Source organism: Colossoma macropomum, unplaced genomic scaffold (assembly GCF_904425465.1).
Source record: "Colossoma macropomum unplaced genomic scaffold, Colossoma_macropomum, whole genome shotgun sequence".
In the NCBI taxonomy this organism is placed as follows: Eukaryota; Metazoa; Chordata; class Actinopteri; order Characiformes; family Serrasalmidae; genus Colossoma; species Colossoma macropomum.
In genome coordinates this window covers 985,875-999,083 of record NW_023494804.1, presented here as the reverse complement: position 1 = coordinate 999,083, position 13,209 = coordinate 985,875, and the positions used below count along the sequence as shown (strand labels likewise).

The 13,209-nt window shown below is 43.2% G+C and overlaps 1 protein-coding gene across 1 annotated transcript in view; it reads left to right on the top strand.

Moving 5' to 3' along the window:
- Nucleotides 1-12,960, top strand: part of LOC118825138 (proto-oncogene DBL) — a 34,523-nt gene extending 21,563 nt beyond the window's left edge. The window contains exons 16-27 of the mRNA XM_036595686.1: nt 834-926; nt 2,177-2,269; nt 2,386-2,511; nt 4,109-4,312; nt 5,620-5,712; nt 7,273-7,351; nt 8,203-8,254; nt 10,509-10,699; nt 11,855-11,961; nt 12,094-12,206; nt 12,355-12,469; nt 12,874-12,960. Coding sequence (XP_036451579.1) covers nt 834-926; nt 2,177-2,269; nt 2,386-2,511; nt 4,109-4,312; nt 5,620-5,712; nt 7,273-7,351; nt 8,203-8,254; nt 10,509-10,699; nt 11,855-11,961; nt 12,094-12,206; nt 12,355-12,469; nt 12,874-12,888 — 1,281 coding nt within the window. The 3' untranslated portion in view covers nt 12,889-12,960. The remainder of the gene's footprint in view (nt 1-833; nt 927-2,176; nt 2,270-2,385; nt 2,512-4,108; nt 4,313-5,619; nt 5,713-7,272; nt 7,352-8,202; nt 8,255-10,508; nt 10,700-11,854; nt 11,962-12,093; nt 12,207-12,354; nt 12,470-12,873) is intronic.
- The last annotated feature ends 249 nt before the right edge of the window (nt 12,961-13,209 follow it).

The window sequence follows — 13,209 nt, the reverse complement described above, 5'->3', positions numbered from 1 at the left end:
AGACTGTAAAACTACACACACTGCAGATTCATACTGGATTAAAATCACTCCACAATTATTACTGTCAGACTGTAAAACTACACACACTGCAGATTCATACTGGATTAAAATCACTCCACAATTATTACTGTAAAACTACACACACTGCAGATTCATACTGGATTAAAATCACTCCACAATTATTACTGTAAAACTACACACGCTGCAGATTCATACTGGATTAAAATCACTCCACAATTATTACTGTCAGACTGTAAAACTACACACACTGCAGATTCATACTGGATTAAAATCACTCCACAATTATTACTGTAAAACTACACACACTGCAGATTCATACTGGATTAAAATCACTCCACAATTATTACTGTAAAACTACACACACTGCAGATTCATACTGGATTAAAATCACTCCGCAATTATTACTGTAAAACTACACACACTGCAGATTCATACTGGATTAAAATCACTCCACAATTATTACAGTCAGACTGTAAAACTACACACACTGCAGATTCATACTGGATTAAAATCACTCCACAATTATTACTGTCAGACTGTAAAACTACACACACTGCAGATTCATACTGGATTAAAATCACTCCACAATTATTACTGTAAAACTACACACACTGCAGATTCATACTGGATTAAAATCGCTCCATCAGCAATCATTTATAAGACAGACGACCCAGGGGACACTAATCCAGCTCCTGTAGGGTTCAGATTGTCTGTATGAGTGTATGAGGTTGGCTGTCAGTGTCTCTTTCCTGTGCGTTTTGTTTACCTGTGGACTGAAGGCTTTGTGTGAATCTGTTCCTCTGGTTGTGCAGAAGGCAAATTTCCAGGTGTACGAGCGCTACTGCCAGAACAAGCCTCGCTCTGAGGCGCTGTGGAGACAGTATTCAGATTCACTCTTCTTCCAGGTACTGACTCTCATCTTCAGCTTCTTTAAGCTGCAGAACCTCAGCGCAGCAGTACACCTCCACCTGCGGCTTCACTGCACCCGCATTCACATCATTTCTATGTAGCTCTGCTGGATTTTGCGATGAAGTTCAGCAGACTTCTACTTTATGCAAATGAGTGCAGCCACCATATCGCATTTTCCCAATCAGGCAACAGAAGACCGGCCTTCATCACGAAGGAAGCTTCTGTTTATATTAAAACTAAAGCTGGGCAATATGACAATATGAAACATTATTGTGATAAATTATATCACAGCACATTTTGTAAGTACTTAAAGGGAAATTCCACCAATATTTCAAAATGTCTGCATAACTGGGTGTGTGAGGTGTAAACAGAGAGATTCAGAGACGGTTTGGTGTGAAATGGTTCAGATGTCTTTACAGTGGTGGTGATAGGAACCAGGGGTCGCCATGACTACAACACAGATATAGACATTTTATTTACTATCCAGAACCACCAGTGAACCTACACGAGTCTTCTGAGTTTATATGGAATGTTGATGATGGAAAATAGTGGAAAATCTGAAATAATAAGTTTTCTTTGGGGACTATTTTGCCTCACAGAGCCCTGCATGTATCCCTCCACCATGAATGGAGTTTAAGTTCTCTAAACTATCATAAAACAGTGTCTCAGTCATCAGGCAGTGAATTCATAACCATTTCATGTAGGAACTTTCTTTTAGAAAGCTTTTAGAGGTGGACGTCTGGTTCCTATCACCACCACTGTGAACAGTTCTGACTCAGTCAGTTTCTCTAGAACAGAGCGTTTCACACCAAACCACTCTGAACCGCTCTGAACGACTCTGAACTGCTCTGAACCGCTCTGAACCGATCTGTTTATATCATTACCATTTGACTATGCAGAAATTCTGAAAAATTGTTGGAGTTCCCCTTTAAGAACACTGAACTGCATATTCAGTGGGATTTAGAACAGCATTTAAAGTATGGGAAACATTGACTAAAACTCCTTTTATTCGTAGTTTATCACAGTATTTTTTAATTGTAATACTGATGGGTCTTTTTTTGTCTGTTCCACTAATTAAAAAACAAATGAACACTGTATCTGATTGTATCCCAGATATGTTCCTTCATTTCCACAACTGAAACATAGACACGCCCACCAGCGGTGTGGAAAAGCGCAGGTGGACGCGTAGCGTAGCTGTTCAGTGAAGAATGAGGCCTCACAGTGCTGCTGTCCTCTGTTTGTGCAGCAGTGTCAGAGAAAGGTGGAGCACAAACTGGGCCTGGATTCATATTTACTCAAACCTGTTCAGCGTCTGACGAAGTACCAGCTCCTGCTGAAGGTGCAGAACTAGAGATACTCTTTAGTCTCTCGTTACTATTGGAGACTCCTTTTCTCTCCGTACTGAGCTCTGAGACTGATTTCTGTTTGTATGTTTGTGTATTTGTGTGTGTGCAGGAGCTGCTGAAGCACAGCACAGACTCTCCGTACGCCTCCGAACTGCAGGGGGCGCTAAACGCCATGCTGGACCTCCTCAAGTCTGTCAATGACTCCATGCACCAGATTGCCATCACAGGCTATGAGGTGTGGAGTAAATGGTTTAATGTACTATAGTGTGTGTTAAAGGGCCCATTCAGCTAGAAACTTGAATTTCTGGCACTTTTTTTTTTTTACATAAAATATGTATGTAGTAAGTAAATATTGTTGAAGTACCACTCGCTCCCTCATCCACACAGTCTATATATGGAAACTAAGCTGCAAAAACAGCTACATTTTGGTTGTGATGTTATAAACCCATTTACACACGACAGCCCATTCAGCTACAGCAGTTTAGCCCCACCATTCAGCTACAGCAGTTTAGCCCCACCATTCAGCTACAGCAGTTTAGCCCCACCATTCAGCTACAGCAGTTTAGCTCCACCATTCAGCTACAGCAGTTTAGCTCCACCATTCAGCTACAGCTGTTTAGCTCCACCATTCAGCTACAGCTGTTTAGCTCCACCATTCAGCTACAGCAGTTTAGCCCCACCATTCAGCTACAGCAGTTTAGCTCCACCATTCAGCTACAGCAGTTTAGCTCCACCATTCAGCTACAGCAGTTTAGCTCCACCATTCAGCTACAGCTGTTTAGCTCCACCATTCAGCTACAGCAGTTTAGCTCCACCATTCAGCTACAGCAGTTTAGCTCCACCATTCAGTCTACAGCAGTTTAGCTCCACCATTCAGCTACAGCAGTTTAGCTCCACCATTCAGCTACAGCAGTTTAGCCCCACCATTCAGTCTACAGCAGTTTAGCTCCACCATTCAGCTACAGCAGTTTAGCTCCACCATTCAGTCTACAGCAGTTTAGCTCCACCATTCAGCTACAGCAGTTTAGCCCCACCCATTCAGCTACAGCAGTTTAGCCCCACCCATTCAGCTACAGCAGTTTAGCCCCACCCATTCAGTCTACAGCAGTTTAGCCCCACCATTCAGTCTACAGCAGTTTAGCTCCACCATTCAGCTACAGCAGTTTAGCCCCACCCATTCAGCTACAGCAGTTTAGCCCCACCCATTCAGTCTACAGCAGTTTAGCCCCACCATTCAGCTACAGCAGTTTAGCTCCACCATTCAGCTACAGCAGTTTAGCCCCACCCATTCAGCTACAGCAGTTTAGCCCCACCCATTCAGCTACAGCAGTTTAGCTCCACCCATTCAGCTACAGCAGTTTAGCTCCACCATTCAGCTACAGCAGTTTAGCCCCACCCATTCAGCTACAGCAGTTTAGCTCCACCCATTCAGATACAGCAGTTTAGCTCCACCATTCAGCTACAGCAGTTTAGCCCCACCCATTCGGCCTACAGCAGTTTAGCCCCACCCATTCAGCCTACAGCAGTTTAGCCCCACCCATTCAGCCTACAGCAGTTTAGCCCCAGGCTACAGCAGTTTCAGCAGCACAGTAAAGGACAACCAGTCAGAACAGAGTTCATTTACATGTCACTCTTAAAGGCACAGTAACAAAAATAGCCGGTATGATTCTGTATGAATTAAGTGAGATTGGGAAGTGACAGATAAAAGCTAATCGTGGTACATAAACCGAAACATGTAGCATATCAGCCCTTTAATCTGCAAACAAGACGATGCAGCTGGAGGCAGCCTGTAACAGCTGTGTGTATTAGCTGTGTGTTGTGTCTGATCTCAGGGGGAGCTGAGTGATCTGGGCCGGGTGCTGATGCAGGGCTCCTTCAGCGTGTGGATGCGTAAAGGTTTGATGCGCGTGAAGGACATCGCACGCTTTAAACCGATGCAAAGGCACCTGTTCCTGCACGAGAGAGCCCTGCTGTTCTGCAAGAGGAGGGAGGAGAATGGAGACCAGACGTTGTACAGCTTCAAACACTGCCTCAGGGTCAGATACACAAACACAGCCTACATCCTGCCAACGAACGCTCAGCATCTTGGAGGGTTAAAGCCATAGTTAGCCCTGTCCATTCAGTCTACAACAGTTTCACATCTAATCCCCCCCAGTTTTCTCCCACTTACCTCACATCCATCAGACAAAGTGCCTGTAGTTTTGGCACTAGAGCTACAAGGCTAATATAGATAACAGGTAATGGGAGTCTCCAGTGTTTTGGTGAAGTCAGCTTCCCTATTCACCAGCTTCTCATTCTGATTATTCTGTTCCACCTTAAATGGTACAGCAGTTACGTTCCGGTGCCTCAGGGAACAGAACGTTCCTCTTTCGTCACAGTTAGAGCACAGATTCAATCACTTTTAACGACATGCAAACTACTCTGCGTCTGATTCGTGAAACTCTGAGTGGAGATTTGAGCTCAGATGATGAATCAGCTTCAGTGCAGGTCTAGGCGGTATGACAATACATATCATTATTATGATAAATTATGTCACAATACAATACAGTCTGCTGTTCTGATCATATTGTGTTGTCAGTGCTTGCAGAAACCGACCAACTGCATGATTCATTATAAAGAGAGAAAATTAGTCAGTTTAACTGGATTTAATGACAATAACTGAATATAAATCACAGTTTTTGATAGTATTTTTTTTAAATGTAGCACTACTCGTTCTTTTTTCTCTGTTCCAGCTGATCAGATGTTAAAGTATCGCGATTTTATATTTTTGGCATATCGCCCAGCTGTAATTTAGTGTGTGAAATCAAGCGCCAGCCTAACAGCACCTCATTTACATCAAGCATGTCCCAATTCACACAGATAGTTCAATAGGGAGCCAATAAAACGACAGCATTCAGTGGCTCATGGGCCAGTTGCTGTGCTGGTAGGCGGAGTTTGAGGTGGAGTGATGAGTGCACTGCGCCCCCTACTGTCCAAACTTTATAAGGTTAAAATTACAACCACTGGAAAGAATAAAATTTGAAATAAACTAAATGTCTTAAGTGTTTTAAGACTGTAAAACAAGGTGATTGTGATTATTTTCCTAAAGTATCATATTTAAAGGCTGTATTATTGCAGTGTGTGACACAGCTGTGTTTTCTATTGTTTGTTTTGTGTCAGTAGTATAAAAAAGAAGCACAGTGTCTTATAATAGAATAGAATAGCTGCAGCATTTGTTTATCAGATTTAACCGTACGCAGCTTTGTTGAATAAGGGCCAGTGTAACTTCTGCACCATTTAAGGTGGAACGGACGTTAGCTTAAGAGTGTGCGTTGAGTCGTGCTGAGTGTGCTTCCCTCTGCAGATGAGCGCTGTGGGAATAACGGAGAACATTAAAGGAGACGTGAAGAAGTTTGAGATCTGGTACAGCGGCCGAGAGGAGGTGTACGTGGTGCAGGTGAGCTTGCGCTGATCGGTTAGCGTTACTGCTACTGAGCTCTGATCGATTATTGTTACTGCTACTGAGGGCTGATTGGTTATCATTACTGCTACTGAGGGCTGATTGGTTATCATTACTGCTTCTGAGTGCTGATTGGTTAGCATTACTGCTACTGAGGGCTGATTGGTTATCATTACTGCTTCTGAGCGCTGATTGGTTAGCATTACTGCTACTGAGGGCTGATTGGTTATCATTACTGCTACTGAGGGCTGATTGGTTATCATTACTGCTTCTGAGTGCTGATTGGTTAGCATTACTGCTACTGAGCGCTGATTGGTTAGCATTACTGCTACTGAGGGCTGATTGGTTAGCATTACTGCTTCTGAGTGCTGATTGGTTAGCATTACTGCTACTGAGGGCTGATCGGTTAGCGTTACTGCTACTGAGCGCTGATTGGTTAGCATTACTGCTACTGAGGGCTGATCGGTTATCATTACTGCTACTGAGGGCTGATTGGTTATCATTACTGCTTCTGAGTGCTGATCGGTTAGCATTACTGCTACTGAGGGCTGATTGGTTATCATTACTGCTTCTGAGTGCTGATTGGTTAGCATTACTGCTACTGAGAGCTGATTGGTTAGCATTACTGCTACTGAGAGCTGATTGGTCAGCGTTACTGCTATGCAGGTTGCATAACTGTTTAAACTCTTCAAGCTTGCACAGTGATGAAGGTCCCTAAGAAGGTCATAACTGCCTCTCTAATTGGATATAATTGCTTTTTTCTACATTCTACCTTAAAGGAACTTCTATGACTTCTATCTGAACCTGAAAAAGCTGGTGTGGCCGCAGACTTTGATTCCAACAAAACGAGAGCACAGCTGAGTCTAGTTGATTGATCAGCTGCTCTCTTCTTTGTTGGAATGGAAACCTGCAGCCACGTTGGCCCTTTGTTTACTCTCTATGTTCTCTCTGTTGGTAAACTCAGAGGTTTAGAGGCACATGTCCGCAGAGTTCTGCTGACCTGGGCTTAAACCCAAAAGACCTTTAAAGACCTTTTAGTGAAGATTTTCCATTTAAGCTGCTCAAGCTCTGCTTACGTAGCAACTGTCTGACCATTAAACCCAGCAAGGTCACTAAAAACAGTCCAGGAGGCAGTCTTAACTTCCATTTCTCAGAAATGTTCATACTGAGCTGAAACCAGCCACGTGTAGCTGAACTGATCTCCTCAAAGACCTGCTCTCAGCATGATGGTGGTGCTATGGTCAGCCTGACTGTGGTACTAGGTTCAGTGTGAAGGTGGGGCTGTGTTTAGCCTGATGGTGGTGCTGCATTCAGCCTGACGATGGCGCTACTTCAGCCTCACAGTAGCGCTGCATTCAGGCAGATGGTGGTGCTGCATTCAGCTTGATGGTGGTGCTATGTTCAGCCTGTTGGTGGTGCTGCGTTCAGGCTGATGGTGGCGCTGCGTTCAGGCAGATGGTAGTGCCGCATTCAGCCTGACAGTGGTGCTGTGTTTAGGCAGATGGTAGTGCTGCATTCAGCCTGACGGTGGCGCTGTGCTGTGTTGTTTCTCCTCAGGCTCCGACGGTAGAGGTGAAGCTGGCGTGGCTCAGTGAGATCAGAAAGATCCTCACCAACCAGCAGAAGAGCCTCCAAGGTTCAGAGACTTTCCGCTACTTTGTGTTTATTTGTGCTTGAAAATTCATTATTCATAAAATTTACATAAATGATGTTGGAATATGAATTACTTCAGACTTCACACAACAAAACACAACACAACAAAACAATAAAACACAACAAGTGAACAGTAAAGTAAACAAAGTGTTAAAGTCACTGAATAACAGATAACTGCGCCATCTGCTGGTTGTGTTAGAAACACTTGCACCTTCATTCATTTCTCTGTGGGGAAATTTCTGATATCTGATTAATTTTGTTCCATACAATCAGCAGCTACTGATACAGTATAATAGCAGAACATTTCACTAAACCACATAACTGTGAACAGTGAAATACAGCTGAACTACAGAATGACACCAACACAGTTTGTAGTCCATTTTGGGGAAACATTCATTAAAGCTGTATTTCTGTCTTTCACTGTTAATTAATTTATTTAGATTATTGATAAAGTGTGAAATATATCTGAATATGGAGCAACACAGCACGTTACACTGTACAACCTGCAATAAGCATCACCTTCAGCATCACCTGCAGTTCATTTTAAATGTACGTTTTGCAATGCCAACAGCAGGGGGCGCTCTGACCACTCTCCTTCACTACAGAGATGATGAATGGCAACAGCAGAAGTGATAGATTATTTATATTTAAGACACAAAAACACAACAATAAATAAGTATGAAATCGATTTTTAAATTACACAAAGTTGATTTTATTAAAAAGTGTTTCTTTAATTTGACAAATTTTGGTTAAGCTGTGTTTCTTTCTGACCGCTGCCTCGCGCTCTCTCTCTCTCTCACTCTCTCTCTCTCTCTCTCTCTCTCTCTCCTGTAGATAATGGTCACTCTGGTGTGGATCAGCCTCTCTCTCCTCCTTTAGCTGACAGGTGAAGCTCAGTGCAGCTGAGCGTTTCTCCTCTTCCTCGTCTTCCTCCTCTTTTCAGATTCCTCTGTAACTCTGTCCGTCTGAACTCACTGAAGACCTCCTGACTGACCATCTCACATTTGCTCGACACTTTCATGAAATTCTGTCTTTGTGCCCAACTGATAGTGTGCAAACGTTTAGGCTTGTATCATCGTTCGTTTCTGAGCTATAGAGGCTTTAAAAGTGGGCGTGGCCTAATTCTACCTTAAATGTGTAATCAGAGAGATTCAGAGTGGTTTGGTGTGAAATGGTTCAGATGTCTTTACAGTGGTGGTGATAGGAACCAGGGGTCGCCATGACGTTTCACACCAAACCACTCTGAATTACATCTTAACCATTTAATTATGCAGAAATTTTGGAAAATCTCTCCTTTTTAACCGTTGATGCATGAAATTTTCAGGATTGTTCTTTGGTCTAAAGTTTGTTTAACTAACAGACACAGACAGATAAGCATGTTTGTCAGTTTTTTTTCTGGCCTGCTGAAAATCCAGAAGGTGTTTTTTGTGCACTGGAGGGTCTTTGGTCCTCTGTATCTCCACACTGAAGCACTTTAGATCGTTCAGATTGGGTATTTATTACTTTGGTATGTGTCACTACAGCTGGCATGTAGGTTTGACAGCAGCATGTGGTTTGGAGGTCCGAGCCTCGGGACCGTACTGTGAATGTAAATGTGTTTAATGAAACAGGTTTGGGGGGAGTTTCCGTATCAATTCAGCCAGTGCATGAAAATAACATATAAATTCTGTAAATTTAGTGCGCAGTGGAGGTTAACAAGGGACACAGAGGAACACAACCTTCAAATATGTTAAATATGGTTTAAAAACAGATAAACGTTTATTAATGTTACAGTTAAATGATCTGAGTCTTCAGGCGACGTCCAGGTGTTCAGACTGAGCTGAAAGATTTAGGATTTTTACATACACATGATTACTGTACGGAGTATCTATTACTGAGTAATTGTTTTGACAATTAATTGAGAAATTGAAAATAATTTACTGAAAGATATAAAAAGGAAACACTTAAAAACCATTCTGTGTAACGCTTTTAAAGTCATTTTTTAATGCAGCTTGAGAAATGTTAAAATATCTTTACTGCTGATTTGGGCTGTGCTGATTTTCTATGGGACTTTCAATGTTATTTTAGCTTAATTTCTCACCAAAGGGTTCAATACTAAGTCCAGCTCTATTTAAACACAGTCATTTAAAGCATTAGAAGCTCATAACAGACATTTAGTCTTTTCTCTACATGCGGTTTTACAGTGAATCATCCTGTAAAGCCCAACTATTACTGGTTTCAGTCTGTTAGCTGTCTGTTAGCCAAGATCAGGGGTCGCAACCCCATTTTGTTCTTTCAACAAAAATTAAACTACTTTGGGAGCCACAACATTTTATGTCCATTATACCGTCTTAGCTGTAAATCTGTCTCAGTATGTGCTGATGTACTGGTAAAGACTAAAAATATAATATAACAAAAACACAGACTTACTTTGCTCTGCTTTCAGCTTCAGCTCAGCTACAGCCGCTTTTCTCACATCTCCAATAAAGTAGAAGTCCTCAAAAGTTGAACAGTTTCTTGTAAAATGTCTCAACATTCGACTTTTTACAAGGCTGAAGTCGCTTCTCATTCACCAGCTTGTTGTTCGAATTTCCCCATTCCACTTTAAATGAACAGAATATAACTGCTGCACCATTTAAGGTGGAACGGGACAATTCGAACAAGAATCGACAAGACTTTTTTGCATATATGTTTAATACTGTACATACACAGAGATGAGCTCTCAGATGACGTGGTTTATTAAATATGTACTTGGCAGTTCAGGTTTTAAAGTTTCGCCCTTGTGTCTTATTAACCTCCACAGAACCTCCTCCACAAAAATCAATGACAGTAACTTAATTATTTGTCAAATATTTGGTCTTTAAGTGAAACCCAGTCCTTTCTGAAGTTCACCGTTATACTGTGTATTTGGTTTATTTAGCTGTGTAAGTTCAGTATCAGCGCAGATGCAGAGAATGATATGAACTGTAGAGATTTATAGGAGAACCCTGTTCTGTCAGTGGCTGTTTGAATCGGAACGTTCCCCCAGTTCTGTGTCAGAGTTCCTGCCTGTGACGGTGTTTTTGTTTTTGTTTTTGTTGTTTTTGTTGTGTTCCTGCCTGTGACGGCGTGTGATGTTGTGTTTCTGTCCTGTGGTGTCCGGCGCTGCCTCTGGGGGGCAGAGTGGAGAGAGTGTCCGTCTGCATGCCCTGGAGCTCCGCCCACATCGCTGGCTGCTCAGGTTGTTTTGATGTCGTTCCTCACAGTAAGCCGCAGGGGGCGCCAGCGAGCTCAGAGGAGTCGGACCGCACCAGTCCGGTTCTGACGGACCCCGTGGTATTCTCCCCCCGCCCACAGCAACACAACCGCCGCAGTGAGTGCCTGACGGGGGCAGCGTGGGGCAGTCTGGGGCTGACTGACCGCTGGAGTGGTTTGGGTCTTTGGGCAGGTTGGAGACTTTTTGAAGCTTTTAGGACAGTTTGGGCTCATTTGGTGTGATTTAAGAACGGCTTAGGACTGTTGAGGGAGTTTGAGACCATTAAAGCATTTTGGTCTTGAGGAATGTTTGGGACAAATAGGGAACTTTTTGGGCCATTTGGGGCGGTTTGGAATTATATGGAGTAGTTTGGGGCAACGTGGACCATTTGGGGCAGTCCAGCATTTTATGGGGTAGGCTGGGGCTGTTAGAGACTGTGTGGGTAGTTTGGGCCATTTGGGGCAGTTTGGAATTGTATGGGATAGTTTGGAACCGTATAGGGTAGTTTGGGAGTAGTTTGTATGGAGTATGGAGTAGTTTGGGCAGTGTGGGCCATTTGGGACAGTTTAGCGTTTATGGCAAGTTGGGGCTGTTGGAGACATTTGGAGCAGTTTGGGCCATTTGGAACAGTTTGGAACTATATGGGGTAGTTTGGGGCAGTTTCGAACTGTGAAGGGTAGTTTTGGCCATTAGAGGTAGTTTGAGATTTTTTGGGGCAGTTTAGCTATATTAGACTTTTGGGGTAGTTCAGGCCAATTTGGGGAAGTTTAGCAATATATGGGGCAGTTTGGGGCTATTTGAGACTGTTGGGATAGTCTGAGCCAGATGGAGCAGTTTTGGGCTGTATGGGGCAGGTTGGGGCTATTTGTGATTATTGGGGTAGTTTGGGCCATTTGGGACATTATGGAATTATACACATCTATGAGGGCCTGGGGCAGTTTGGAATTGTATAAATTAGTTTGGGGCAGTTTAGGACATTTTGGGGCTTTTAAGACTGTTGAGGTAGTTTTGGAGATTTTGCAGCAAGTTGAGGCAGGTTGGAACACGTTTGGGCATTTTGGGGAAGTTGGGGCATTTGGGACTTTTGTTTTGTGAGGTTAATGCAGTAGAGGATGGCGAGCGAGTGAGGATGAAGGGACCAGCGCAGCCTCTGGTTTATTCAGAAACTTTTATGTCTTTATGGGTTCAGAGTCGTCCTTCTAGAACCGAGCTGGGATGAAGGGCTGTAGTTCTGTTGGTTACGGACTCTGAGGACCTGCTGTTGTGTTTCAGGCTGGCCCGGCACCTCCAACTCGGTGGACATCTGTGAGGGCCTGGAGGACTGGACCACCGACCTGTCCTTCATCTCAGACTCTGAGGAGGAGGACGATGCTCTGCTGGTGAGTGACAGGCTGCAGGCAGGACCAGCTGGGTGTTAATTAGTTACGGGTGAAATGCAGTAATGTAGTCGTGAAATGTTGAATTATGGGTACAAACACACACTGGTCATCAGAACAGTTGGCGTTCCTCAGGTTCCTGGAAAGTACCGGGCGATGGTGGACCACTTAAAGTGCGGCAAAGACGACCTCGTCATAAAGCACGGTGATGTGATCCACGTACTGCAGGAGAACGCAGCAGGACTTTGGTCAGTCCGTCATTTAGAATTTATTATTTTATTTCTGTACATATTAGGAATTTTTTGTTGTTAAAATGCTGTAAAAGTGTTTTCAGGATTTTGGGAAATGTGAATGTAAAGAACAGAATAAACTAAAGAAGTGTTTCTGCACCTTTAGGCAAGTTAAAAACCTGACCCGAGGAGGAGAAGGGAGACTTCCTGTTGACACCCTGCTGAGAATTCTGGGAAATGTAGGCAGAAATCATATGATTAGACCGGGTGGTGAGTTCATGGTGAGTCAAAATTTAGTCAACATGATAATATTGGTTAATCTGAATTTGTGATAATCTGTGATTACTCTGATGTTCTATGATCTCTCAGATGTTCTGTGATCTCTCAGATGTTCTGTGATCTCTCTGATGTTCTGTGATTTCTCTGATGTTCTAGGATTTCTCAGATGTTCTGTGATCTCTCAGGTGTTCTGTGATTTCTCTGATGTTCTGGGATTTCTCAGATGTTCTCTGATTTCTCAGATGTTCTCTGATTACTCTGATGTTCTCTGATTTCTCTGATGTTCTCTGATGTTCTCTGATTACTCTGATGTTCTCTGATTACTCTGATGTTCTCTGATTTCTCTGATGTTCTCTGATTTCTCAGATGTTTTCTTACTTCTCTGATGTTCTCTGATTGTTCTCAGGCTCGGGAGATATGAAGAGCAGGAACCTCAGCACCTGATGATGGATCATCCATCTCTGATTAAAACTCTACATAAGAACCATCAACCGCGCTGAAGGAACTTTATCCAACACTGGGATTCTCCCCCACCTGCACACAGAGATTAGTGAAGAACTACATCAATACATGAATAGGTTTGATTTCCTCTCTCGATCATCGCTCTTCATCGGTGAGGAGGCTGGATGGAAAACTGCAGATGTTCATCTGAATGTTTCTGAGGCTTCAGTCTTCAGCTCCACAAGCAGTTCAGCCTTTATGGAGCACAACCTGATCCATTTCCACACGGGAGACATCACCA